General features: G+C 41.1%; 1 protein-coding gene across 1 annotated transcript; it reads right to left on the reverse strand.

Annotated features, from left to right (window-relative positions):
- Positions 1–23979: 23979 nt before the first annotated feature.
- Positions 23980–25078, reverse strand: LOC128531503 (C-C motif chemokine 4-like). Its single transcript, XM_053505390.1, has 3 exons — positions 24907–25078; positions 24683–24803; positions 23980–24496 (listed from the first exon to the last, which is right to left on the reverse strand). Exons 1-3 carry the CDS (start codon positions 24968–24970, stop codon positions 24373–24375), a joined length of 309 nt encoding a protein of 102 aa, XP_053361365.1. The 5' UTR covers positions 24971–25078; the 3' UTR covers positions 23980–24372.
- Between the last annotated feature and the right edge of the window lie 520 nt (positions 25079–25598).

A 25598-nucleotide genomic window follows, 5' to 3' on the forward strand; every position in this document is an offset into this window, starting at 1 on the left:
ATTTTCTCTCACTATTCAGTTCTGTATATTGATCATCATTACACGTTACCAGTGGACAAAATCATTCATACATTAGGTATCTAACATAAAACCTCCATAGTTCTGAAGCTGAAAAGTTGTAGCCAATATATTGTTAAGTCATACAGTACAGCAAGCTAATAATCTAAGTGCATGATATTAACTATCAGAGAAACACATTTCAGATTCCCACAGTGTTGATTTGAATGGTTTAATGGTGAACTGGTATGTTTAGATGCTGTCTCTCATTGATCACTCAGGTCTGGGGACGCATGTCTTTGGACGGTGGGAGGAAACCAGAGTTCCCAGAGGAAACCCACCAAACATGTGGTACTGTAACATGAAAACTCCACACACACACACACACACACACACACACACACACACACACACACACAGATCCCAAGGTGGGAATCGAACCCGGACCCTGGAGGTACAACGCGACAGTGCCGCTATGCACTAACTATACAGTACATGATCTTATCCACTGTGTGACACTGAATGTAACTGTTTTCTCTATCTGTCCCTCTTTGTCTCTCTCTGTCGATGGCTCTCCTGATCATGACCCCTTCTCATGTGTCTGAATTATTATAGTGCACTTCTTCTAGTTCAGTTCTGGAGTTCTCATCACAAGGAGAGATCACATGAGGATGACTGTGAGAACTTTTTGATTGAATAACAATGGAGATGGCTTGGGTCACACTTCTTACAAACAGTTTTACTATGACGGCTTAGAACGAGTCGTTTAAGGACTGAAATTGCTACAAACAGTTTCGCTGTTTACACAAGTCTCTACTAGATGGTGATATGAACAAAATGGACTTATTGTCTACACATTTCCTGTTAAACCACCGCACTTTTGATCTCATAGCACACAGTTAAAAAGAGCTCTATTTATGGCCATGATAATGAGGACGGATTCCCCTATGAGTCTGGTTCCTCTCCAGGTTTCTTTTTCCTCACTACCGTCGCTCCAGGCTCGTTCAATTCTGTCGTGTACATTTATATCCAGAATTTTAATTTCAAGACAAAGTCTTACAAAAATATATGTTTTTTTTTTCAAAATTAAATTTATGGATCATCTCTTAACAATTTTTATTTAAAGTAAAAAGTTTGTAATTGTTGGAAATTTTCTTGTGGTGTAGAAAGAATAAACATTCTGGGACATCCTGTTTTAATAAAATAATCAACTTCTTATGATAAACAGAATAATAACCAGAACATTTGTTTACCCTGAAAACCTTTATTTTATTTTATTTTTTAAATAAAGATGTTTAGGGCTCAGGATGCTGCAGAACAGAGTGACATATACTTTTTTCAGAACAATCTAGACAATATGATCAACTGACTTTTATTTCATTTTAACCAACTAGACAAACATGACTAAGCAAAATAAATAAATAATACACCAATCTTGAGAGTTCTACATTTTTGTGTTGTAATTTCCGTGTTCCAGTAGTAATAAACTTTACATGTTCAAAAAGTAATGATAACTTTTGTTCTTCCTAAAACATCCGAAGCACATTTTGAAGTCTGAAGCCTGGCTTCCATCTAAGCACACACAAATATATAGTGGTGTGAAAAACTATTTGCCCCCTTCCTGATTTCTTATTCTTTTGCATGTTTGTCACACAAAATGTTTCTGATCATCAAACACATTTAACTATTAGTCAAAGATAACACAAGTAAACACAAAATGCAGTTTTTAAATGATGGTTTTTATTATTTAGGGAGAAAAAAAATCCAAACCTACATGGCCCTGTGTGAAAAAGTAATTGCCCCCTGAACCTAATAACTGGTTGGGCCACCCTTAGCAGCAATAACTGCAATCAAGCGTTTGCGATAACGAGTCTTTTACAGCGCTCTGGAGGAATTTTGGCACACTCATCTTTGCAGAATTGTTGTAATTCAGCTTTATTTGAGGGTTTTCTAGCATGAACCGCCTTTTTAATGTCATGCCACAACATCTCAATAGGATTCAGGTCAGGACTTTGACTAGGCCACTCCAAAGTCTTCATTTTGTTTTTCTTCAGCCATTCAGAGGTGGATTTGCTGGTGTGTTTTGGGTCATTGTCCTGCTGCAGCACCCAAGATCGCTTCAGCTTGAGTTGACGAACAGATGGCCGGACATTCTCCTTCAGGATTTTTTGGTAGGCAGTAGAATTCATGGTTCCATCTATCACAGCAAGCCTTCCAGGTCCTGAAGCAGCAAAACAACCCCAGACCATCACACTACCACCACCATAATTTACTGTTGGTATGATGTTCTTTTTCTGAAATGCTGTGTTACGTTTACGCCAGATGTAACGGGACACGCACCTTCCAAAAAGTTCAACTTTTGTCTCGTCGGTCCACAAGGTACTTCCTCAAAAGTCTTGGCAATCCTTGAGATGTTTTTTAGCAAAATTGAGACGAGCCTTAATGTTCTTTTTGCTTAAAAGTGGTTTGCGCCTTGGAAATCTGCCATGCAGGCCGTTTTTGCCCAGTCTCTTTCTTATGGTGGAGTCGTGAACACTGACCTTAATTGAGGCAAGTGAGGCCTGCAGTTCTTTAGATGTTGTCCTGGGGTCTTTTGTGGCCTCTCGGATGAGTTGTCTCTGCGCTCTTGGGGTAATTTGAAAAAAAAAACTGTTCCATGTTTTTGCCATTTGTGGATGATGGCTCTCACTGTGGTTCGCTGGAGTCCCAAAGCTTTAGAAATGGCTTTATAACCTTTACCAGACTGATAGATCTCAATTACTTTTGTTCTCATTTGTTCCTGAATTTCTTTGGATCTTGGCATGATGTCTAGCTTTTGAGGTGCTTTTGGTCTACTTCTCTGTGTCAGGTAGCTCCTATTTAAGTGATTTCTTGATTGAAACAGGTGTGGCAGTAATCAGGCCTGGGGGTGACTACAGAAATTGAACTCAGGTCTGATAAACCACAGTTAAGTTATTTTTTTAACAAGGGGGGCAATCACTTTTTCACACAGGGCCATGTAGATTTGGAGTTTTTTTTCTCCCTTAATAACGTAAACCTTCATTTAAAAACTGCATTTTGTGTTCAATTATGTTATCTTTGACTAATAGTTAACGGTTTTTGATGAGCAGAAACATTTAAGTGTGACAAACATGCAAAAGAATAAGAAATCAGGAAGGGGGCAAATAGTTTTTCACACCACTGTATATGTATAAGTATATATGTATTATTTATTTATATATATTTTGAATTGTCTTTGGCCTATACAGTGTTCCCAGCACAGATCTCTACCTCTTGGGTTTTATTCAGTTTCAGCGTGTTTCAGGAGAAATCTCAGTAAATCAGATTGCAGTTACACACAGTACAGCATGGCCTGCAGGAAGATTATATTTTCAAAGAATTTTGTATGAAATAAGATGATAACTGCTGATACAGGGATGTTCAGTGTAGGAAGTTTCTGGGGTGTTCAGTGAAAAGGTCTGGACATAAAAGCAGAAGGAAGTGATGGATGTGTAACTAATGCAGACAATAATACTGAGAACTGCAGAAAACTCCATAATTATTGCAAAGCTTCATGAAGATGGCACAAATAAAACAAAATCTATTGCAAATGTGATACAAAACACCGGTTTCAAATAAATTCCCTAATAAATAAACAAACAAATAACATAATAATAATAATAATAATAATAATGCATAACTATACTGTACAATACTAAGTGTAAATGTGTAAGGAATCTGTCATAACCTCTCCATAATAGCTCACTCCAAATGTTTAATTTTTTATCAGATAGTCTAGGACTTTAGCACCTTCGCAGTGTATTCAGCACCAGTCAAAAGTTTGGACACACCTTTTGGTCAGAGTTTGGACAGATTATTGTGTGTTTGGATAAACGCCTTCAGAAATAAACATCAGAAACGACCATGGAGTTAGAAGGGGTGTACAAACTTTTAACTGTGTTTAAACATCATAAACTACCATACTGTATTTATAATATAGAATGGAATTTGGTTCATGTTCGAAGCAGAGAGAAGGGGACAGGAACATAGTTAAAACACAAATATGTCATTTCTCCCTACTTTCAATATTTTTATTATTATTGTGACAAAGTGAGTGTTTAAGTTACATGTTGTGTTTAGTTTCATACAAGCTCCATTTTTAGATTAGATTAGCAAAGTGATGTAGCTGTATTGACTTTACACTCACCTAAAGGATTATTAGGAACACCTGTTCGATTTCTCATTAATTATCTAATCAACCAATCACATGGCAGTTGCTTCAATGCATTTAGGGGTGTGGTCCTGGTCAAGACAATCTCCTGAACTCCAAACTGAATGTCAGAATGGGAAAGAAAGGTGATTTAAGCAATTTTGAGCGTGGCATGGTTGTTGGTGCCAGACGGGCCGGTCTGAGTATTTCACAATCTGCTCAGTTACTGGGATTTTCATGCACAACCATTTCTAGGGTTTACAAAGAATGGTGTGAAAAGGGAAAAACATCCAGTATGCGGCAGTCCTGTGAGTGAAAATGCCTTGTTGATGCTAGAGGTCAGAGGAGAATGGGCCGACTGATTCAAGCTGATAGAAGAGCAACTTGGACTGAAATAACCACTCGTTACAACCGAGGTCTGCAGCAAAGCATTTGTGAAGCCACAACACGCACAACCTTGATCACGAATAATCATATTTTTAAATGCTCAGATTAATTTGTATTATAAAAGTACAAAGTTAAAATAAAGAAATGCATGACAAACCAGGTAGAGGAAACAGATTATGCAGTTTTATAATATTTTAAACATTAACATTTAGCAAATACACAGAGGTGGAAAGAGTAATAAAAGTTTGTATTTAAGTAAAAGTACTGTTACTTTAGTGAACTTTTACTGAGGTACAAGTAAAGTTACCCTTATAAAAATTTACTCAAGTAAAAGTAACTCATAGAAAAATTTACTCAGAGTAAAAGTTACTGAGTTACTTTTTTTTTAACAGCGGGGGTGGAGGGGGGGTTATGGAACACCCGTGCGTAATAAATCTGTTCCCTTTGTTGTGCTTGAAATCAAAGTGGTCCCTTAAATATGATCAGGGGTTCGCTTCATAAGAATTTGATGGCATTTGACTTTCAGCTGTGTCTGCATCACTGGCATCTGTTCTGTCTCCATCGTTCTTGTGAATTTCGCGCGTTTGTTCTCCATCAATCAGTGCAGTGGTTTCTGTTGTATTATTTGTATTATTTTTCATTTTCATTCATTTATTTTTTACTTAGTAGTGAATATGATTTCAAATGTAGTAAAGTACAATACTTTAAACAAAACACACTTAAGTAAAAGTAAAATTACAGATTTAAAAAACTACTTTAAAAAGTAGAAGTACACAAAAAATCTCCTCAATTACAGGTTTTTGTATCGTTGCCGCGAAAGTTTTGCGTTTGTATCAGCGTTTAAATTACATAACTTTTTCATTTATATAATAATAATATTAATACCAACTAGTTTTTACATCTTCATACTATTTGGCTTCGCCTTTTTCTGCGCTTTTTGGAGAACACGCGAGTTTCTTCGTCTAAAAACAACAAACGGAATTCAACTACAAACTACAACATTCAACAAACAACTAAACTCCGACTCAGGTACGATATATTAAGTATAATATTCAGCTCGTTCAGTGTGTAGAGTGCAGGATGTTTAGACATTCTTCCTCCGTCGTTAGTGGTAATTTTATTTGTGATAGGTGTGTGTTAGTGAGCACTCTGATGGAGAAGATATCAGCGTTAGAGGAGCGCATCCAGACTTTAGAGAGGGTTAGAGAGTGTAAGAGCAGTGTTATTCCTGTAGCGGACAGTCTGGGTGCCACAGGCGGAGATAACCAGCCCCCGACTCCGGCATTAGAGCCCTCACAGCGGGGCGAGTGGGTGACGACTCGGCGGTATACTCACTCAGCCAAAGCTAACGCTAAGGCCAGCCCACCGGAGCACACCTCTTCTGTGCTTCACGTGTCTAACAGGTTTGCTCTCCTCAGTGATGAACCCACTGAGGAACCTGAAAGAGCTCTGGTTATAGGAGACTTTATAATGACACATGTGACATTAGCCAGGCCTTTAGGGGCGGCAGTGGTTAGGTGTATCCCGGAAGCCAGAGCACCGGACATAGCAGGTAATCTTAGGGCTCTAGGACAGCATAGGTTCTCCAAGATAGTAGTACATGCTGGAGCTAACGATATACGCCTTCGTCAGTCAGAGGTTAGTAAGAATAACTTTATAGAGGTGTTTAAATTAGCGAAGGCGATGTCCGATGGAGTAGTATGCTCTGGTCCCATCCCAATGAGATGTGGTGACATAACTTACAGCAGGTTATGGTCACTGAACCGCTGGATGTCCAGGTGGTGCTCCGAAAACAACGTGGGCTTTATTGATAATTGGAAGACCTTTGAGGGCAAAGCTGGCCTGTTAGGGCGGGACGGTGTCCATCCCACTCGGGAAGGTGCTGCTCTCATTTCCTGTAGTATAGCTCATAGTCTCAGAAAAGGCCTAGTTAATCAGTGACAATCCAGAGCCCAGGCCAGGGAGCAGACAGACAGGCTAAACCAACCGTCTGCTAGCTGCATAGAGTCGTCACTCAGGGTTCACTGTATTGAGACTGTGTCTGTTCCCCGAGCTAAAAACAAATTTAGAAAGACTCAGAAAGTCTGTTTTAGTAATTTAATTAACATAAAGACCACAAACTTGGATCAGACTGAATGCGCAGCCGGCACCTCTGATCTGAAGCTAGGACTGTTAAATATTAGATCTCTCGCATCTAAAGCAGTTATAGTTAATGAAATTATCACAGATCAGGAGTTTGATATACTCTGTTTAACAGAAACCTGGATTAAACAGGACGAGTATGTAGCTCTAAATGAAGCTAGTCCTCCTGGATACAGCTACATACACCAGCCTCGGTTAACTGGTAGAGGAGGAGGCGTCGCAGTTATTCACAATGATAATTTGACTATTGTACAAAAACACGGACACAAATTTAATTCATTTGAAATTCTTTATAGTAACATAAGTGTATTTAACTATATTAAGTCAGCTCAGTCGATCCCGCTAATTGTCATTTACAGACCTCCAGGGCCGTACTCGGAATTTCTTAGTGAATTTGCAGATTTCCTCTCAAACCTAGTCATTTCTGTAGACAAAGTGTTAATTGCTGGAGATTTTAATATTCATTTTGAGAGTCCAGAAGACCCCCTGAGAACTGCATTTATGTCTATACTGCACTCGGTAGGAGTAAATCAGTGTGTAGTAGGACCCACTCATAAAGCAGGTCACACTTTAGATTTAATAATATTATTCGGATTAAGTATAAGAAATTTATTCACAATACCACTATCTGAAGTTATCTCAGATCACTATCTTGTCTCAATTCAAGTGTGTCACAATAATAATGTACACACAGCGCCGCGCTACCGTATGAAACGTACATTCACATCAACTACCAAACAGAGTTTTATCAGTAATCTCCCAGAGTTCCCAACTACGATTAGATCACCGTCTGACCCCACAGAACTCGATCAGGCGACTGAATATTTAGAGTCGACATTTCGCTATACCTTAGATAATGTAGCTCCAGTTAAAAGAAAAATTATTAGAGATTAGAAACTCGCTCCCTGGTATAACGATCACACGCGCACTTTAAAACAGACCGCTCGGAAATTAGAACGTAAATGGCGTCAAACTAAATTACTAGTATTTCAAATAGCATGGAAGGAGAGCATCCTGAACTATAGAAAAGCTCTTAGTGTAGCTAGATCAACATATCTCTCCACTCTTATAGAAAATAACAAAAATAATCCTAGATTCTTATTTAATGCTGTAGCCAAATTAACCAGAAATAAGACCACTGCAGAAATCTCCACAACAACATCATGCAATAGTGAGGACCTCATGAACTTTTTTAATAATAAAATTGTAAATATTAGGCATAAAATTGAGGTTTTGAAACCGAACAATGTAATTGATGCAGATGTTAATCTAGCCATGTCAGACCAGAACATAGAATACTTTACTCCCCTTGAAGAGAATGAACTAATTTCACTCATCTCTTCTGCAAATTCATCAACCTGTATATTAGATCCTGTACCGACACATTTTCTTAAACAGATAGTACCAGCAATAACAGAACCCCTGTTGAGAATAATTAATTCTTCACTCAGCATTGGATATGTTCCAAAATCTTTTAAATTAGCAGTTATCAAACCGCTTATTAAGAAACCTGACCTCGACCCCTGTCAGCTGTCCAGTTACAGGCCAATATCAAACCTCCCCTTTATCTCTAAGATTCTGGAAAAGATAGTAGCAGAGCAGCTATGCTCATATATACATAGAAATGGCATACATGAACTGTATCAGTCAGGATTTAGGCCTCATCACAGTACAGAGACAGCACTCGTTAAAGTAGTAAATGACATCCTATTCAATTCAATTCAATTTTGTGAAGCTGCTTTGAGACAATGACTATTGATAAAAGCACTATGAATAAAATTGAATTGAAATTGAATTGCATGCAGTGTCTGGGTAGTACGGGGTCCTCATCTCAATATCAACAACCTAGAGCCATCATCATTTCAGCCACCTCTGCAACAGCTTCAATTTAATATATTCTTGTGAAAGTAGTTCCCCTTTGTATATAGGTTGCTCAAGTAGTGTGTTAAAATTTCTAGATAATCAAATGCATTACCGTGTGAATATTGACAGCTCTAGTTAAAACCCAGATGCCTTTTTTTTATTATTTCTGGCAGACATGCAAAATACTGTAATCAAAAGAAAAAGACTGGAGTGATAATATCATTGGCGTAGTCGACAAACAATGGCGTTCAGCGGTCATGATCTTCAAGTCCAAAGTGATGGAACTGAGAGAAAACATCGCTTAGATATTTAAACTCATATAAATCATACTGCTGTCTGAGGACATTACAAATGTGTTTATGGTATTTTCAGACTTTAATGAATTAAAAAAAAGTATGAACCTGAGCACCATGTGACAGTTGGGGGCGGGGTTAAGCATCAGCTGTGGGAGGAGCGGGGCAGGTATACTTATCCCACAGGTAAAAAGTGACGTCTACATCTGTGGACAAGATGTTCTCTGTGTTAGTAGAGAGGCAGAGAGAGCTGTGGCAAGTCTACCCATGGAGCAGAGAGAAAGTGTGTGTTGTGCTTTCATTAGACTGATGAAAAGCAGAACTTAACACAGCAAATAAAAGTTATTAGACTAATCCAGCCTGTTTCCAGCTATTTATTTCCCAAATGTCCCAAAAGTGTCACACACCATCAGTGTCAAAAAGACTGGATATGGAGGATTTAAACTCTACTGAAGATACTTCTGATTCATCGTGTTCAATCCAATAAAGGTTTCATTCATCCAAAGTCTTAGTTTGTAAATGATTGCTGCTTAAACCAGTAATGTTGGAGTGATAAGAGAATAATCATCTATGTCTATTTATCTATATGCACTGTATATACTGTATATGTTACTGTTATATTTGTACTGCCAAGTTATTTAAGGTTCAATAATCAACTCTTAAAAACATAAAAACTCTAAAGTTTAAAATGCAAAAGCAAAATAATAAGGATTAATTAAAAAAAGAAGCCGTTGATGTAATATGTTCAGTTAGTTTAAAGTCCAGGAAAAATAAAACTCCAGAAATGTTGCACACATTAAAATAATAAGGCAGATATTATAGTTTGATTTTTACTGTTTTATTAATAGTCAATGCCTTAATCTTACACACACCAGGTGGCGCTGTCAGTGCTGTTTCAACTCAGAGATCAGAACCAAGCTGCTGATCGTACGAGTGAATAATTACAAATTGCTTTAATATTTAAAAAAAGAAGAACGGATATTAATTTTCATAACTAATATTTTATAAAATGAGAATTATATTTAAAGGTAACACAAACACCTTTCCATGCTAAAATGAATTCTAATTGTTACGGGGTGCGGTGGAGAGACCCGCACCACAAGAGATGTTTTACTGATTATAAGAGTCCTGACGCAGGGCTTTAGAGGGGGTGAGTGAAACAGGAGGCTGTGAGAGCTTATGACACACACAGGAAGACCATTTCCGATTGGAGATGGCGTGGGATTATTCATTAATAAACTTAAAAGGAAACAAAGAAAAACTAATAAAACAAAAATAAACAGAGCTCCGCCGTCTGCACGAGAACGGACGGGATTCTAGAAAACAAAATAAAAATAAATTCCCTTCGGGGTTTATGCCCTTACCGAGGAGAGAGAGGGGTTGTGTTTTTATGTACACTTTATACTTCACCTGAGAGTGCACGCTACACGGCTGTGTGACTCCCTCTCTCTTTCTCTCTCTCTCTCTCGATTAGTCTTGTCTTGTCTTGTCTTGTCTTGTCTTGTCTTGTCTAGTCTTGTCTTGTCTTGTCTTGGGTCTTTGGCCCTGATACCTTACCGGTGCTACCTAATATTCGCACGAAGTGTGGAGGTATCAGGACCCTTATATAGACGCACTGCCAGGTGCAGCTTATTCAGGCCGATTGCCTGACGGCGGCGTTGCCTGGCAACCGTGTGTATAAATGACCGCGCCTTTGCCTGTTCAGAACTCTGCGTCCTAACAGCCTGCGGATCTGCCCGTTCTGCCCCTCGCGCGAGCCACATTGTTACACTAATGCTGAACTTCATGTGACCGCTGACCCAAGCAGCAGCAGCAGGATCCACACGGAACACCTTCACTGTTACAGTCCTAAAGCTGTAGGACACAAAGGGCACAATGTTGGAGAAATAGAGTAAAATATACACACCTCGAGTCTACAGGATCAAATCAATAAAATGTTATTAAGCTAAATTACAGTATGTCCTCAGTAAATGTTGATTGTATTCGTAAAACCATACAAATAATAATAATAATAATAATAATAATAATACATTTTTAAAATAGCAGCAGTAAGTGTAGTGACCACCTCTGGTGTATCTCTATTCACATCAGTCCACACACACCATGGGATTGGTCCAAGAACGTCCCTGAGAAAATCATTTGGATTTGCTTGAGTGAAGTTGCACATTGTTTTGCTCTGGTACATATTGTAAATATTTCAGCAAATGTTTTCTATAGTTTTCTCTTATTTCATATTTTATTTATTTATTTTCTTTTTAAATTGTAGGTCACAGGCAGTCATATAAGCATTTTACTGTGTATGATACTGTGTATGGCTGCATACTGTACGTGTCAGATTTTTAAATTGAATTTGATTTATTTATTTGCCTGGTCACGACTAATTTTCTAGAAAACTAAAAAAAAAACCTTTTGCTTTGTTGAAGTTACTGAAATTGCAGCTCTTTCACAAGTGTACAGAAATAAGATAAAATCAGTCACTTCATCATGTGTCAGTGTGAACCTGGTTTACTCTCATACAGGCTGGAGCAGGTCAGACACGAAACAAAATCGATTGACAAACATGATTTTGGACGCCAGCGCTGCTTTAACCTGGTCAGAGTCATGATGGGATAAAATTAGTGCAACAGTTAATTAATGTTAATGACTAAAATTATTAAACAAATGAGTTGGAATAAAATGACTTGTCAGTTAGTTGATGACTTCACTGTGTTGATTCTGATGTGAACCGTGAACGCTCTGTGTTAGTCTTACTGGAGTGATGTCAGTAATAGTGCATCACCTTCACAAGAACAGTCTGCTCTTAACTTTGTAAATGCTTTGATTCTGCTTTACTTGATTTTGAAATTGATAATAAAATATGATCATTGTACCAAGCAGATGAGACTCACGCAATGGCCTGTGTGGTGCAGCAGCTGCTGGTTCTCCAGTAAGTCTCGATGCACGAAGGATCTTCACTTTAGTTGTGTTTGAACAACAGCGACTCAAGTGTTCCATACTGGTGGGAGATGGTACAAAAAACATTGTTTATAGTTAGAAAAAGACATTATTATTATTATTATTATTAGTAGTAGTAGTAGTAGTAGTATAAATCATCCTGCTCCTGAAAGACAATACAATGTTCACACTGGTGGATATTATGAAACACGAGAGCGCACCACATGAGTCATGATCGAATGCAAAAAAGGAAAAGGCTCTGCACAAATAATAGATATTCATTTTGCACTTGTGGTAAGAGCGGAAAAACCCAACAGTATTGGTAAATGACTGTAGAAAGACATTATATTAATGTAAATGTAATTGTAAGCCACTAGAGGCCACTGTTTTTATTTTGTAGTTTTGTTGGCCGACTCAGTTTCCCAGCAGGCACCTCGGTCAGGTGATGCGGGTGCACACCTGAACCGAGGTAGCCATCAATCTATAAATAGCTGCTTAGACTGGAAACTGGGTCGAGCATTTTTGGTAACACCACTGTCATTTGTGTGGGCTTTTTGTTCTGTTTTGTTATATGTTTAGTTTGTACTTTGATTTTAGTTGTGTTGACTTGGGCTCTCTTATTGGCAATGTCTCTGTGTATGTTTTGTGTGTCTGTGTTTGTGGAGCTGATTCAGTCCTGTCCTCCTGTGTTCTTGTGGTTAGCTAGAGCAGGTAAGTAGTTAGGTGTGTGTTTGGCTAGAAGCGTGTTTAGCTAAGATCTATATTGGGTTACAGTAGCTAGCATGCTTCTAGCCATAGCCCCTCTGTGTCTCTAGCTGTCCTGTGTTTCCTCTCCCCCTAGTGTCCCAGTGTGCCTAGGTTTAGAGTGCTGTCCCTCCGGGCTTTGGAGTAACGACTAGCTTGTGAGTGCTGCCTCGTTTAGTCTTGGAGGGCTGCCTCGCCTAGCCACTGGGTATCCTTTGTCTGTGTTTCTGTGCCCCTATTCCCTAGTGTGTTTAAGCTATTAGGTAAGTATAGCTTAGTGCATGTTGGGGCTAAAGACATGCTTAGCTAGGTGTATGTGTAGCTGACTGCCATGGTTAAGCTTAGCTTAACCATGTTTAGCTAAAAGCCATGCCTAGCTGATTGCCATGTCTTTAGCCCTCGTCCCGTCCCTCTCTTGGTCTCTTGTCTCTAGTCTTTACGTGTCTCCCGTTTTTCTCTAGTGTCTCCCGTTCTTCTCTAGTGTCTCCCGTTCTTCTCTAGTGTCTCCCGTTCTTCTCTAGTGTCTCCCGTTCTTCTCTAGTGTCTCCCGTTCTTCTCTAGTGTCTCCCGTTCTTCTCTAGTGTCTCCCGTTCTTCTCTAGTCTTTACGTGTCTCCCGTTCTTCTCTCGTGTCTCCCGTTCTTCTCTCTAGTGTCTCCCGTTCTTCTCTCTAGTGTCTCCCGTTCTTCTCTCTAGTGTCTCCCGTTCTTCTCTCTAGTGTCTCCCGTTCTTCTCTCTAGTGTCTCCCGTTCTTCTCTCTAGTGTCTCCCGTTCTTCTCTCTAGTGTCTCCCGTTCTTCTCTCTAGTGTCTCCCGTTCTTCTCTCTAGTGTCTCCCGTTCTTCTCTCTAGTGTCTCCCGTTCTTCTCTCTAGTGTCTCCCGTTCTTCTCTAGTGTCTCCCGTTCTTCTCTAGTGTCTCCCGTTCTTCTCTAGTGTCTCCAGTTTCAGCTCCACGCCTCGTTTGTGTCCTGTTATGTGTTTGTCCCCCTGCCTGTGTCTCGCCCCAGGACGTGTTTTGTGTAACCCCCTGCCTGTGTCTCGCCACAGGACGTGTTTTGTGTCTCCTCCTGCCTGTGTCTCGCCACAGGACGTGTTTTGTGTCTCCTCCTGCCTGTGTCTCGCCACAGGACGTGTTTTGTGTCTCCTCCTGCCTGTGTCTCGCCACAGGACGTGTTTTGTGTAACCCCCTGCCTGTGTCTCGCCACAGGGCGTGTGTTTGCTCCCCTGTCTGTGTCTTGCCAGAGAGCCCCTGTTAGCACAAAGTTAAGTATGGTTTGAGTTTGTTTGTTCCTTTGTTTGTATCTTTATTTATACTTTGTGTTTACTCTTTATTAAAAGACTTTTTTTGGTTACACCACCTGTCTGCCTCTATGCCTGCTCCTTCCGCCCACGGCGTTCAACACCTGCCACAACACCCCGGTTCATGACAGAATGCTCGACCCACCAAGGCATAGCAGAGGGGGCTGGGACTTTAAAGCGGCAGCCTCACGGGGAGGCCACCGCTGCAGCACCCTTCGCGCCTCACGGGGAGGCCACCGCTGCAGCACCCTTCGCTCGTCACGGGGAGGCCACCGCTGCAGCACCCTTCGAGCGTCACGGGGAGGCCACCGCTGCAGCACCCTTCGAGCGTCACGGGGAGGCCACCGCTGCAGCACGCTTCGAGCCTCACGGGGAGGCCACCGCTGCAGCACGCTTCGAGCCTCACGGGGAGGCCACCGCTGCAGCACGCTTCGAGCCTCACGGGGAGGCCACCGCTGCAGCACGCTTCGAGCCTCACGGGGAGGCCACCGCTGCAGCACGCTTCGGGCCTCACGGGGAGGCCACCGCTGCAGCACGCTTCGAGCCTCACGGGGAGGCCACCGCTGCAGCACGCTTCGAGCCTCACGGGGAGGCCACCGCTGCAGCACGCTTCGAGCCTCACGGGGAGGCCACCGCTGCAGCACGCTTCGAGCCTCACGGGGAGGCCACCGCTGCAGCACGCTTCGAGCCTCACGGGGAGGCCACCGCTGCAGCAGCCCTCGCCGAGCGCCTCGTGGAGGTCACCGCAGCAGCAGCCCTCGCCGAGCGCCTCGTGGAGGTCCCAGCCGCAGCAGCCCTCGCCGAGCGCCTCGTGGAGGTTCTAGCAGCAGCAGCCATCGCCGAGCGCCTCGTGGGGGTTCCAGCAGCCATCGCCGAGCGCCTCGTGGAGGTTCCAGCAGCAGCCATCGCCGAGCGCCTCGTGGAGGTCCCAGCCACACCAGCAAGCCTCAGGTGGAGGCCCCCACCTTTTACCCCCACCTTCTTCCAGTAGCCCTTATTCAAGGCTTGCCACCTTCGGAGCGACACCCCAGCACAGCGTCCAGCACCCGGCTTCGATGTCGGGCACCCACCGCTGCACGGCGGAGGAAAAGCCAGTACTGCATCGGCCGCCCGGATTGGGGGACAACTCAGCACTGTCTTCAGGGGCTCTACTTCCCAGAGCAATACAGTGCTGCCCCCTCCGCCCGGCCTATAACAACGATCCGGTGCTGCCTCCGCCACACAGTTGACTATGGGAGCTAGCCCGTCGGGGTCGGGTAAAAGGACACGGGACACCAGGGAAGTGCCCCGGGATCACCAATAGCGCTCCGGAGGAGCGGTTTAAGGGGGGGGGGGGGGGGTACTGTAAGGGTCCGCCACTAGAGGCCACTGTTTTTATTTTGTAGTTTTGTTGGCTGACTCAGTTTCCCAGCAGGCATCTCGGTCAGGTGATGCAGGTGCACACCTGAACCGAGGTAGCCATCAATCTATAAATAGCTGCTTAGACTGGGAAACTGGGTCGAGCAATTTTGGTAACACTTCTGTCATTTGTGTGGGCTTTTTGTTCTGTTTTGTTATATGTTTAGTTTGTACTTTGATTTTAGTTGTGTTGACTTGGGCTCTCTTATTGGCAATGTCTCTGTGTATGTTTTGTGTGTCTGTGTTTGTGGAGCTGATTCAGTCCTGTCCTCCTGTGTTCTTGTGGTTAGCTAGAGCAGGTAAGTAGTTAGGTGTGTGTGTGGCTAGGAGCATGATTAGCTAAATTCTATGTTGAGTTATAGTACAGTTACAGTACTAGCATGCTTCTAGCCATAGCCCCTCTGTGTCTCTAGCTGTCCTGTGTTTCCTCTCCCCCTAGTGTCCCAGTGTGCCTAGGTTTAGAGTGCTGTCCCTCCGGGCTTTGGAGTAACGACTAGCTTGTGAGTGCCGCCTCGCTTAGTCTTGGAGGGCTGCCTCGCCTAGCCACTGGGTATCCTTTGTCTGTGTTTCTGTGTCCCTATTCCCTAGTGTGTTTAAGCTATTAGGTAAGTATAGCTTAGTGCATGTTGGGGCTAAAGACATGCTTAGCTAGGTGTATGTGTAGCTGACTGCCATGGTTAAGCTTAGCTTAACCATGTTTAGCTAAAAGCCATGCCTAGCTGATTGCCATGTCTTTAGCCCTCGTCCCGTCCCTCTCTTGGTCTCTCGTCTCTAGTCTTTACGTGTCTCCCGTTCTCTCTAGTGTCTCCCGTTCTTCTCTAGTGTCCAGTTTTAGCTCCACGCCTCGTTTGTGTCCTGTTATGTGTTTGTCCCCCTGCCTGTGTCTCGCCACAGGACGTGTTTTGTGTCTCCTCCAGCCTGAGTCTCGCCACAGGACGTGTTTTGTGTAACCCCCTGCCTGTGTCTCGCCACAGGACGTGTTTTGTGTCTCCTCCTGCCTGTGTCTCACCACAGGACGTGTTTTGTGTCTCCTCCTGCCTGTGTCTCACCACAGGACATGTTTTGTGTCTCCTCCTGCTTGTGTCTCGCCACTTGACGTGTTTTGTGTAACCCCCTGCCTGTGTCTCGCCACAGGACGTGTTTTGTGTAACCCCCTGCCTGGGTCTCGCCACCGGGCGTGTTTAGTGTCTCCCCCTGCCTGTGTCTCGCCACAGGGCGTGTGTTTGTTCCCCTGTCAGTGTCTTGCCAGAGAGCCCCTGTTAGCACAAAGTTAAGTATGGTTTGAGTTTGTTTGTTCCTTTGTTTGTATCTTTATTTATACTTTGTGTTTACTCTTTATTAAAAGACTCTTTTTGGTTACACCACCCCTCTGCCTCTATGCCTGCTCCTTCCGCCCACGGCGTTCAACACCTGCCACAACACCCCGGTTCATGACAGTAATATTGTATTATTTCAGACAGTTATTAGCCTCATAGTGTAACTATAACAGGGAAGTGTTGTATAATTTCATGGCCATTGGTAGAAAAGAGTCTCTGAATTTGATCCTCTGGTCAAAGAAAACACTGAATAGCGAGTGAGAAGGATTGTTCAAGATTGATAGTGTTTTGGACAGAATCCGCCTCTTTGCCACAACCTTAACAGAGTCAAGCTTCATACAAATCCAGACATGTCCTCATATGGCAAGACAAAGTCGTCCACCAGAGACTGGTACTCAGATGTCATTATCCTTCATACATCCAACAACCAGAGTCATCAGAGAACTGCATGCACTTCTGCATAAGGCAGGAGTGAGTTATATCTAAAGTCGGGTGTATAGAGGGTGAAATGAAATGGAGACAGTACAGTCCCCTGAGGAACCTCTCAGATCACAGTCACAGAAGCACAGTTTACATTTACATTTACATTTAGGCATTTGGCAGACGCTCTTATCCAGAGCGACTTACAAAAAGTGCTTTAAAGTTTACATCACTGGATACATACTTACACTGGCTTAACTAGGTTAATATTTAAGTGTCATTAGTCCAACACAACATGAAAGAGGGTGTTTTTTCTTTTTTTTTTTGGGGGGGGGCTAGTACTTGGAGTGGAGAAACAGATGCGTCTTCAGTCGTCATTTAAAGATAGTCAAAGTCTCTGCTGTCCGGACATCTAGAGGAAGTTCATTCCACCACCTAGGTCCCAGAACAGAAAAGAGCCTGGATGAATGCCGCCCTCGATCCCTGAGAGATGGTGGGATGAGGCGAGCAGTGCTGGAGGAGCGGAGGGAACGTGGTGCAGTGCGTGGTGTCATTAAAGCAGAGAGGTAAGTGGGTGCTGGGCCATTTTTAGCTTTGTAGGCAAGCATCAGTGTTTTGAATCTAATGCGGGCAGCTACAGGAAGCCAGTGCAGGGAGCGGAGGAGTGGGGTGGTGTGGGAGAACTTGGGAAGGTTAAAAACGAGACATGCTGCTGCATTCTGGATCAGTTGCAGAGGACGAATCGTGGACAGAGGCAGGCCTGCCAGGAGTGAGTTGCAGTAGTCCAGTCTTGAAATAACAACGGACTGAACAAGCACCTGAGTAGCCTGCGAAGAAAGAAATGGGCAAATTCTTCTGATATTGTAAAGAAGAAATCTACAAGAGCGAGTGAAGTGAGCGATGTGTGGAGAAAATGACAGATGATTGTCTTGTGGTTTACCGTGTCAAATGCAGCTGACAGGTCCTGGAGGATGAGGACAGGTGTGACAGTTTAGCAGATCTAGCAGCATGGAGCTAGTTGGGATCATTAAGATTGTTCTGTGAGAGATAGAGAGACATTTGGTTATAAACAGTTCTTTCAAGAATTTTGGAAATAAAAGAGAGAAGTGATACCAGGCGATAGTTGTTAACTTCTGATGGGTCCAGGCAGGGTTTCTTGAGGATGGGAATAACCCTTGCCTTCTTAAAAGCAGCAGGAACATGACCAGATGATATGGAATGGTTAATGATGGTTGTGGTGAGAGTAAGGAGGTCTCATGAGATGGCCTGGAGCACTGTGGATGGGATTGGGTCTAATGAACAGGTGGTGGGGTTAGATGATGTGATGACCTGCTGAAGCTCATCACATGACAGGTTGGAGAAATCTGCTAAGGGAAGGTCCTGAGGTTTTGTCATAGGAGTTTGGTTTGGGAGCGAAGGACTGGTGGATTGCTGCAATTTTCCCATCGTAGAATGTGGCAAAATCGTCAGCAGTCAGAAGGAAGTAGCAGGAGGAGTCGGTGGGTTGAGTAGTAGGGAGAAGATGTTGTGGACTTTGCCAGGATCATGTACAGAGGCTTCCAGCTTTTCTCTGAAGAAGGAAGTTTTGACAGAAGTCACGTCACATGAGAATTTGGAGAGAAGATAGTTCTGTAATATTCTGTATTAGTTCAGAGGTCCTAGCATAACTGGAATATAAACACTATAATAATTGGGTACAGATTATTGTACTTACACCAATATAACTTTAATAACAGAATGTTCAGAACAGAGGGATGAAAGGACAGAAGCTGAACATCAGTTCATCAGAAGATCCTAATTTCCTCCTGCTGTGAACATTCTAAGTATTATAACAACAATAACTCCTGCATCACTTTCCATTCTGTGTCTGCTTCACACCACGCAAAATTCTGCTGAAAAAAAAAAAAGTGAAATGTCAGTGAAATGTTTCAGTGTCACTCTACTGGATGACGTTCTTCCTTTCTATATTCTGCTGGAGATCACAGTCATTACTAGATACACAGACCACAAAATATCTACCTGCTGGAATCAAAAATACAGAGAGACAAAATCACTGCAATGTAAGTTGATAAGTACGTCACACGTCACTCACAAATTCCTAAAAGTTATGTTAAATATGTTGAAGATTGATTCAGACTGTACGAGTACACAATAACTAAGAAAAATATTCATGAAAATGACTAATGATGTCGGTATTGTCTTGGCCTGGCAAATCTATCTATAAAAAATGATTTGTGCTGTGTTGCTTCACTTTTGTTATTGTATTTGCATGCTCATTAATATTCATTAGCATCTGCCAAAGATGGGCGTGTACACAGGATCAGCCTTGTCTGTGTTTTTATACAACACATTGTATTTGCTGTAGTGACTTCATTTATTTTTCTCTTCAATTTAACATACATTCTTACACACATAATATATATTTTGAGAACCTCGTCTTGTCATGTATCTTCAACTGCACTCAGCTTTACCCAATCTCCATGGAAGTGACCCAGATAAGCAAAGGAGAAATGTCTTTCTAGTGGAAATATCCAGAAGTTTACCGTAAAAAGTATGCTAGCAATGTTTTTGGTAGTATGGGATTGCACTCATTATACTGTAAAATTTACAGATTTGAATGTTTTTTTTTTACAGTTTATAACTGTCTAATTAACATGTTTATGTTGTTATAAAAACAGTCTATTCCCATCAAATTCCAGGGTTTACATTGTAACATAACCATGTTTTTTACAGCTCAGAACTCACTCTCACTCATTGTCTATACAGCTTTATCCTGTATATTGGGGGAGGGGGGGGTACCTGGAGGGAATCCTACCAAGCACAGGGAGAACGTACAAACTCCGTGCACACAGAGACAGGAATCGAGCCTGGCCGGGAATCGAACCCGGATCCTGGAGGTGGAAGGCGACACTGCTAACCACTACACTACCATGCTTGCTACACAATTGCTATCGTTGTTTTTTTATTATGCCTCTAACTCCTCGAGCCTCAGAGATTTCCGTTTTTGTCACCCCAGACAATTTTCTGCAGTACACAGTTCTGGCGTTTGGGATGCGGAATGCCCCAGCTACATTTCAGCAATTGATGCATAATGTGTTGGGAGATGTGAAGTGAAGTGAAGTGTGAAGTGTATATTAATGATGTAGTTATCTATTCATTTACGTGGATGGAACATCTCTCAACCCTTAATAGGGTTTTTCAATGTTTGGCAGATGCCTAGCTAACTTTGAATCTGGCCAAGTGTGAGTTCGCAAAGGGAGTGATCACCTATCTGGGTAAACAGGTTGGCCAAGGGATGGTAAAACCAGTTATAGTAGCCTTATATTGGCCTTATTAATGGCATTACAGCACTTTGAAGTATATATACGTGGTAGTGTGACCCCTATAGTTGTGTATACGGACCACAATCCGTTAACCTTTCTTGACCGCATGTCAAGCTCCAGTCAACGGCTCCTGCGATGGTCTCTGGCTATCCAAGAATTTAACCTGGATATCCGCTACAAGAGAGGCTCAGACAATATAGTAGCTGATGCGCTATCCAGAGCATGAGCTATTTTAAATAGTGGTGAGAAAAAAAAAACGGGTATGAAAAGTGTTATTTCTATTTTTTCTTGTGGTGAAAGTTAATGTATTTAGTATAAACAATTTTTATTGTTTATTACTTTAACGGTGGGGTGTTACATCCCGTGATGTAAGAGGATGGTGATTGGGTGAAGATAATTTTGTTGCTTGTCTCTTTCGCTCTTTCTCTCTCTATTGCCACGCAGCGCTCCAAATCATCAGCAGCAGAGTCTAATTAGGAGCGTGGAACAGGCAGTGTATAAGACGACAGCAAAGCAGAGACCAAAGATCCCCTTCACTTATCCCAACCAGCGTGTTGGAGTGACAACAATGTGTAGATTGTGAACCAGTGGTGTACATACGAAGTGATAAACTAAGCTGAAAGTTTAAACGTAAACCCGTGTAAGGAGACGGGTGCCTATTTATTTTGGGTTTTTACCCCCTTTTAGTTTTCTCCTGTTTTTTCGTTAGTCAGGGAGAGAGGTAAGAAAATCGTCTTTTACTTGCTTCCTTTTGGGTAGGTAAATTATAATGTTTTAAACCCTTTTGTAGGATTTGGTTTTGTTTATTATTTTGGCATTTTCCCTCCTGATAAATTGGGTTATTGTTTTGTTTTGTTTATCGATCATTGTATATAATATTTAGCTGGCCTGTCTAAGCCGACAAATAAAATAAAAACACTTCATGCTTGAATTTAAATCGTGTGTTAAGTGGTGTTAATCTAAATAGTGTTGAAGTTGTTTTAGGATAAGAGAAAGGTGATTTCTCTGCGTTTAATTTCGCCCGTTTGTGCTCATGGGCCATATAAATTATTATTATTTTTTATCTTTATTTTCGTTAGGAAATAATAATATAGTTGCTTCCTCCCCAACCCCTAGACTGGGATAGTAATGTAACAATGTAACAATTGATGAATACAAACCTAAATCAAATTGTCAAAACCCATGAAAATTTATTCAAGACTCGGACATCAGCATGGTCCCATGTATTTTTAATAAAGACAGCAAAACAATATTTAAATTCTTAACATCAAATATACAAATGTCAGGGTGGACATTTTAAGCGTTTTGGGCAGACAATCTAAGCATATAATTTTATAGAAGTTTACACAAAAAAATTATTTTATCACACACGTTAAATTGTTTATGTCCGCTGTCCTGCATTGTGGTTTTAAAGTGCACACTGCACCGGGGTGTTAAATATGTTCATGTATTTTGTACTGGGTTTGGCACAAGGGGGTCAACAAGAAACACGGACGAGGTCTTATGGAAAAGGGGTAATTTTACTTAGGAAAGGAAAGGGTTAAAGTCTGGAGGAAGGGGAAAAAGGGAAGGAGAGGTGTTTAAGTGCAGGTCTGGTCAATTTCTGGCAACCACAGCTGCCAGTTTTTTACTGTACAATTTACGGTTTATTTATAAACTGTAGAAAAAATAATTAAAATCCGTAAAATATACAGTGTAAAGAGTCCAATCCCATACAACCAATAACGTTGCTACCGTATTTTTTATGGTAAATTTCTGGCAACCACAGCTGCCAAATTTACGGGATATTTTTTACAAGGCAGATATTTTTCTGATTTTTAAAATCTATCAACAAAGGTTTAGTAAAATATAAACTGAGCCTTCATGATATTAGTAACAAATACCTTCTCTGAGAGTTTCCTTTTTAGAAATAGAGTATATCATAAATTTAATTGCAATAAACCATATTTTTATATGTTTTTAACTGTTTAATTTAAGGTCTTACTCTGTAAAATGAATTACAGTTTTTTCACTGTAAATTCTAGGGTTATCCCAAGTTTTGTAAAATACGGTTTCATTCTGTAGCATTTATATGGTATTTTACTGTAAAATTACATCAGTATGTGGTAAGTGAATGGTCATTACAAAAACCCACAATCATCTCCCTGGTCTTCTTGATATTGAGGGCCAGGTTGTGGGCGTCACACCAAGCTGCCATATGTTTACCTCCCTTCTACAGTATATGAGGACTCTCATTGTCCGTGATGAGGCCAAACTCTGTGATGTAATCGTTAATTTAATGATGTAATTAGAAGGAAGGTAGGTGCAGCAGTCATGTTTGCAATGTTTAGAGAAAAGGGCTAAGTACACATCCCTGGGGGACCCCAGTGTTAATGCGCACTGTGGCTGATATGCGTTTATATACTTGCACACATTGTAATCGATTAGGTAGAAAGTCCATAGTCCAGTTACACAATACAGCACTTAGTCTAAGATCATAGAGCTTAATTTGGAGCTTATTTGGCAAAATTGTGTTAAATGCCATATAAGTGACTAAAGTCCACAAAGAGAAGCCTAGCATACGTATCTTTGTGTTCCAGATGTTCCAACACAATATGGAGCACAATAGCCACTCCATCCTGTAATCATTACAGTGTGTGTGTGTGTGAGGGAATTTTCCTCCTGTTTCTCAGTACTGAGATTCCTGCTGCAGTATAACACACTTTCTCTTCTCTTTTTCTTGAACATTTCTTCTACTTTGCTAAGGATATTTTACGTAATAAGTTTTTTTCATTTTTGACTGATAGTCTGAGAGATAAAATTGCATCTATTCTATTTTAATTAGTAATGTAAAATGGTTTTTGGACTGATGAAACAAAAGTTGAAGAATTTGGAAGGAATACTCAGCATTATGTAAAAGGGCACAGCTTACCGAAATCAAATGATCAATAATCAAATTTATCGGGTTTGCTTTGTTGCGTCACCGCTTGGACCACTTGCCATCTTTAAGAAATAAATGACCTGGAAAGAGCTGTTTAGACAGGAACTTCTAATAATTAGTTTGAGCTGTTTGGTTAAAGTCATTACTGCCAAAGAAAGTTTGACAAACAATAAGCTCCAAGGGGTCACTTACTTTCCCCCCCACACTGTGAATGTTTACTGAGAAATGATCATTTTTTGTGTGTTATCACTGTGTTTGTCTATTGTTGTGACCTATAAAACAAGCAGAACACATGTTCGTATGGAAAAAAAGAAAACATTTAATTCTAAGGGATTCACATACTTTTTCCTGCCACTGACCTTTCTTGCCTCATACTGTTGCTTCTTGCTGTAAAGCTCTGCGTGTGGAAGACACAATGACAGTAAGTGCATGATGAGCGCCTGGTAAGAGCGTGCTACGATCTGATTGGACATAGTAATAACTCAGTTCGATCTTATTGGATCTGGTGAGCGTTTGATCATGTGCATGACATTTGTGACACTATGAATAGAATAGAATAGAAAACAATAGAATAGTCTTTATTGTCATTTCAACAAGTTTTCATTGAGTTACTTTCTGATTAAAGTAACTAGTTCAGTACTTTTCCACTGCAGAAAATGAAAACTCCTTTGTGATTCCTCATGCATGTTGTTTTAGTCACGACCTTTATAATTATTCTACCATCATCACTTAGTGAAGTTTATAATAATCTGTTAACTAGTTACTCTAACGCTTTACTTTGTAACACCTTCCACCCAACACTGGTAATAAATAATAACGGGTTAAATGTTTACTTCAGGGCTCTGACTGTATCTCATTAATTGTGATAATAAAGCAATTGAAATAATATAATAATAAAGCAATGACTCTACATGAGAAATCCTGCACAGTTTATGTATTTATTAGAGACAGTTACATGTTACATGTGTGAATGACTAATCATTAAGATAAACTCTTAAAACACCAGGTGATGGTGTCACACTGAGGGTCAGAGGTCAGAATATTTTGGTTAAATAAGTAAAAAAGTAGAAAAGCAGAAACAGTAATTACAAAATGTTGCCAAAATATTAAGTTAGTCTTCAGTGTTGTAATCCCGTGTAACGCTGAGACTCAGAGTTTTGCTGTTACACCAACTTTGTTCTTAAGATCCACTTTCCTCATGTGACTGTCGACCCAAACGGCTGTAGGATCCACACAGACTGTACGAGTGGTGTTTTTATTTAGCATCTGAAAACTGTAACACAAACAGAGAGACACAGGGATGCTGGATAAATAGAGAATAATCTAAGAGCAGACGTTATAAATATACAGTGTGAATCCGTGGGCTACACGGGTCAACACCAAACTCTGTTTTAATTCTGCTTCATTAGTTTTAAATGTTAATAAAATACTATAATTCTATCTAGCAGGTGAGACTCACACAATGGCCTGTAGGTGGCAGCTGCTGCTGGTCCTCCAGTAGGTCACAATGTTCTTTAGTGGGATCCTCGCTTTAGTTGGGTTTGAACAGCAGGTTTTCATGACGTCAGTACCAGGAGGAGCTGATTAAAGAAAGAAACTATTATTATTATTATTATTATTATTATAAATCAAACTATTAGCTACAATATAAATGTGTTCACTACAGAGTGATGTAAGACTCACCACTAGACACCAGATACAGAGAGCTGAGCGACAGCAGAAGCAGCAGAGCCGTCAGGTTCCTCATTCTAGCAGAACGTCTGATTTCACACAGAGACGGAGCGGAGTGAGAGTTCCAGATCCAGGAGAGACGAGTCGAGTGATGGATGCTGGAGGAGTGAGAGTCTCTCCATCCTATATATACACTGAGTGTGTGTGTGTGTGTGTGTGTGTGTGTGTGTGTGTGTGTGTTGGGGAGATTTTCCTCCTGTTTCTCAGTACTGAGATTATGCTGCAGTATAACACACTTTCTCTTCTCTTTTTCTTGAACTTTACTGTGCAAATCCCTCAGTATTTTCAAACTGCTTAAATGTTTTCACTTATTATTTATACAGATGGACAGATTTGAGAAATATGAAAGAATATTTTCTTTTGTAATTAGAACTTATTTAAACAAACAAACAAAATACAAACTAGTTGATCAGTGGTTTTGCTCCCTGTGATCATGATGTTATTTCAGTTGGAACTTTTTTACAGTTACAGATATAAAAACACTGGATATTGTGTGTGTGTGTGTGTGTGTGGGGGGGGGGGGTGGGTTGCTACAGTCTGACACATTGTGTACGTTGTGCTACAGTATATGGACGGCTTTAAGCTCCACAAACTTGTGTCTTTCAGATTCTTTTGACATCCATGTCGTTGTACAGATAACCAGA

The sequence above is a fragment of the Clarias gariepinus genome, chromosome 10 (assembly GCF_024256425.1).
Source record: "Clarias gariepinus isolate MV-2021 ecotype Netherlands chromosome 10, CGAR_prim_01v2, whole genome shotgun sequence".
In the NCBI taxonomy this organism is placed as follows: domain Eukaryota; kingdom Metazoa; phylum Chordata; class Actinopteri; order Siluriformes; family Clariidae; genus Clarias; species Clarias gariepinus.

Bases quoted from the DNA above. Each gene is read 5' to 3' on its own strand.
- LOC128531503 (XM_053505390.1), bottom strand. From the start codon at position 24,970: ATGAGGAACCTGACGGCTCTGCTGCTTCTGCTGTCGCTCAGCTCTCTG. The intron at 24,804-24,906 runs GTGAGTCTTACA...TTCTTTAATCAG, and splicing joins TCTGTATCTGGTGTCTAGTG to CTCCTCCTGGTACTGACGTC. The intron at 24,497-24,682 runs GTGAGTCTCACC...TTTGTGTTACAG, and splicing joins TGCCACCTACAGGCCATTGT to TTTTCAGATGCTAAATAAAA.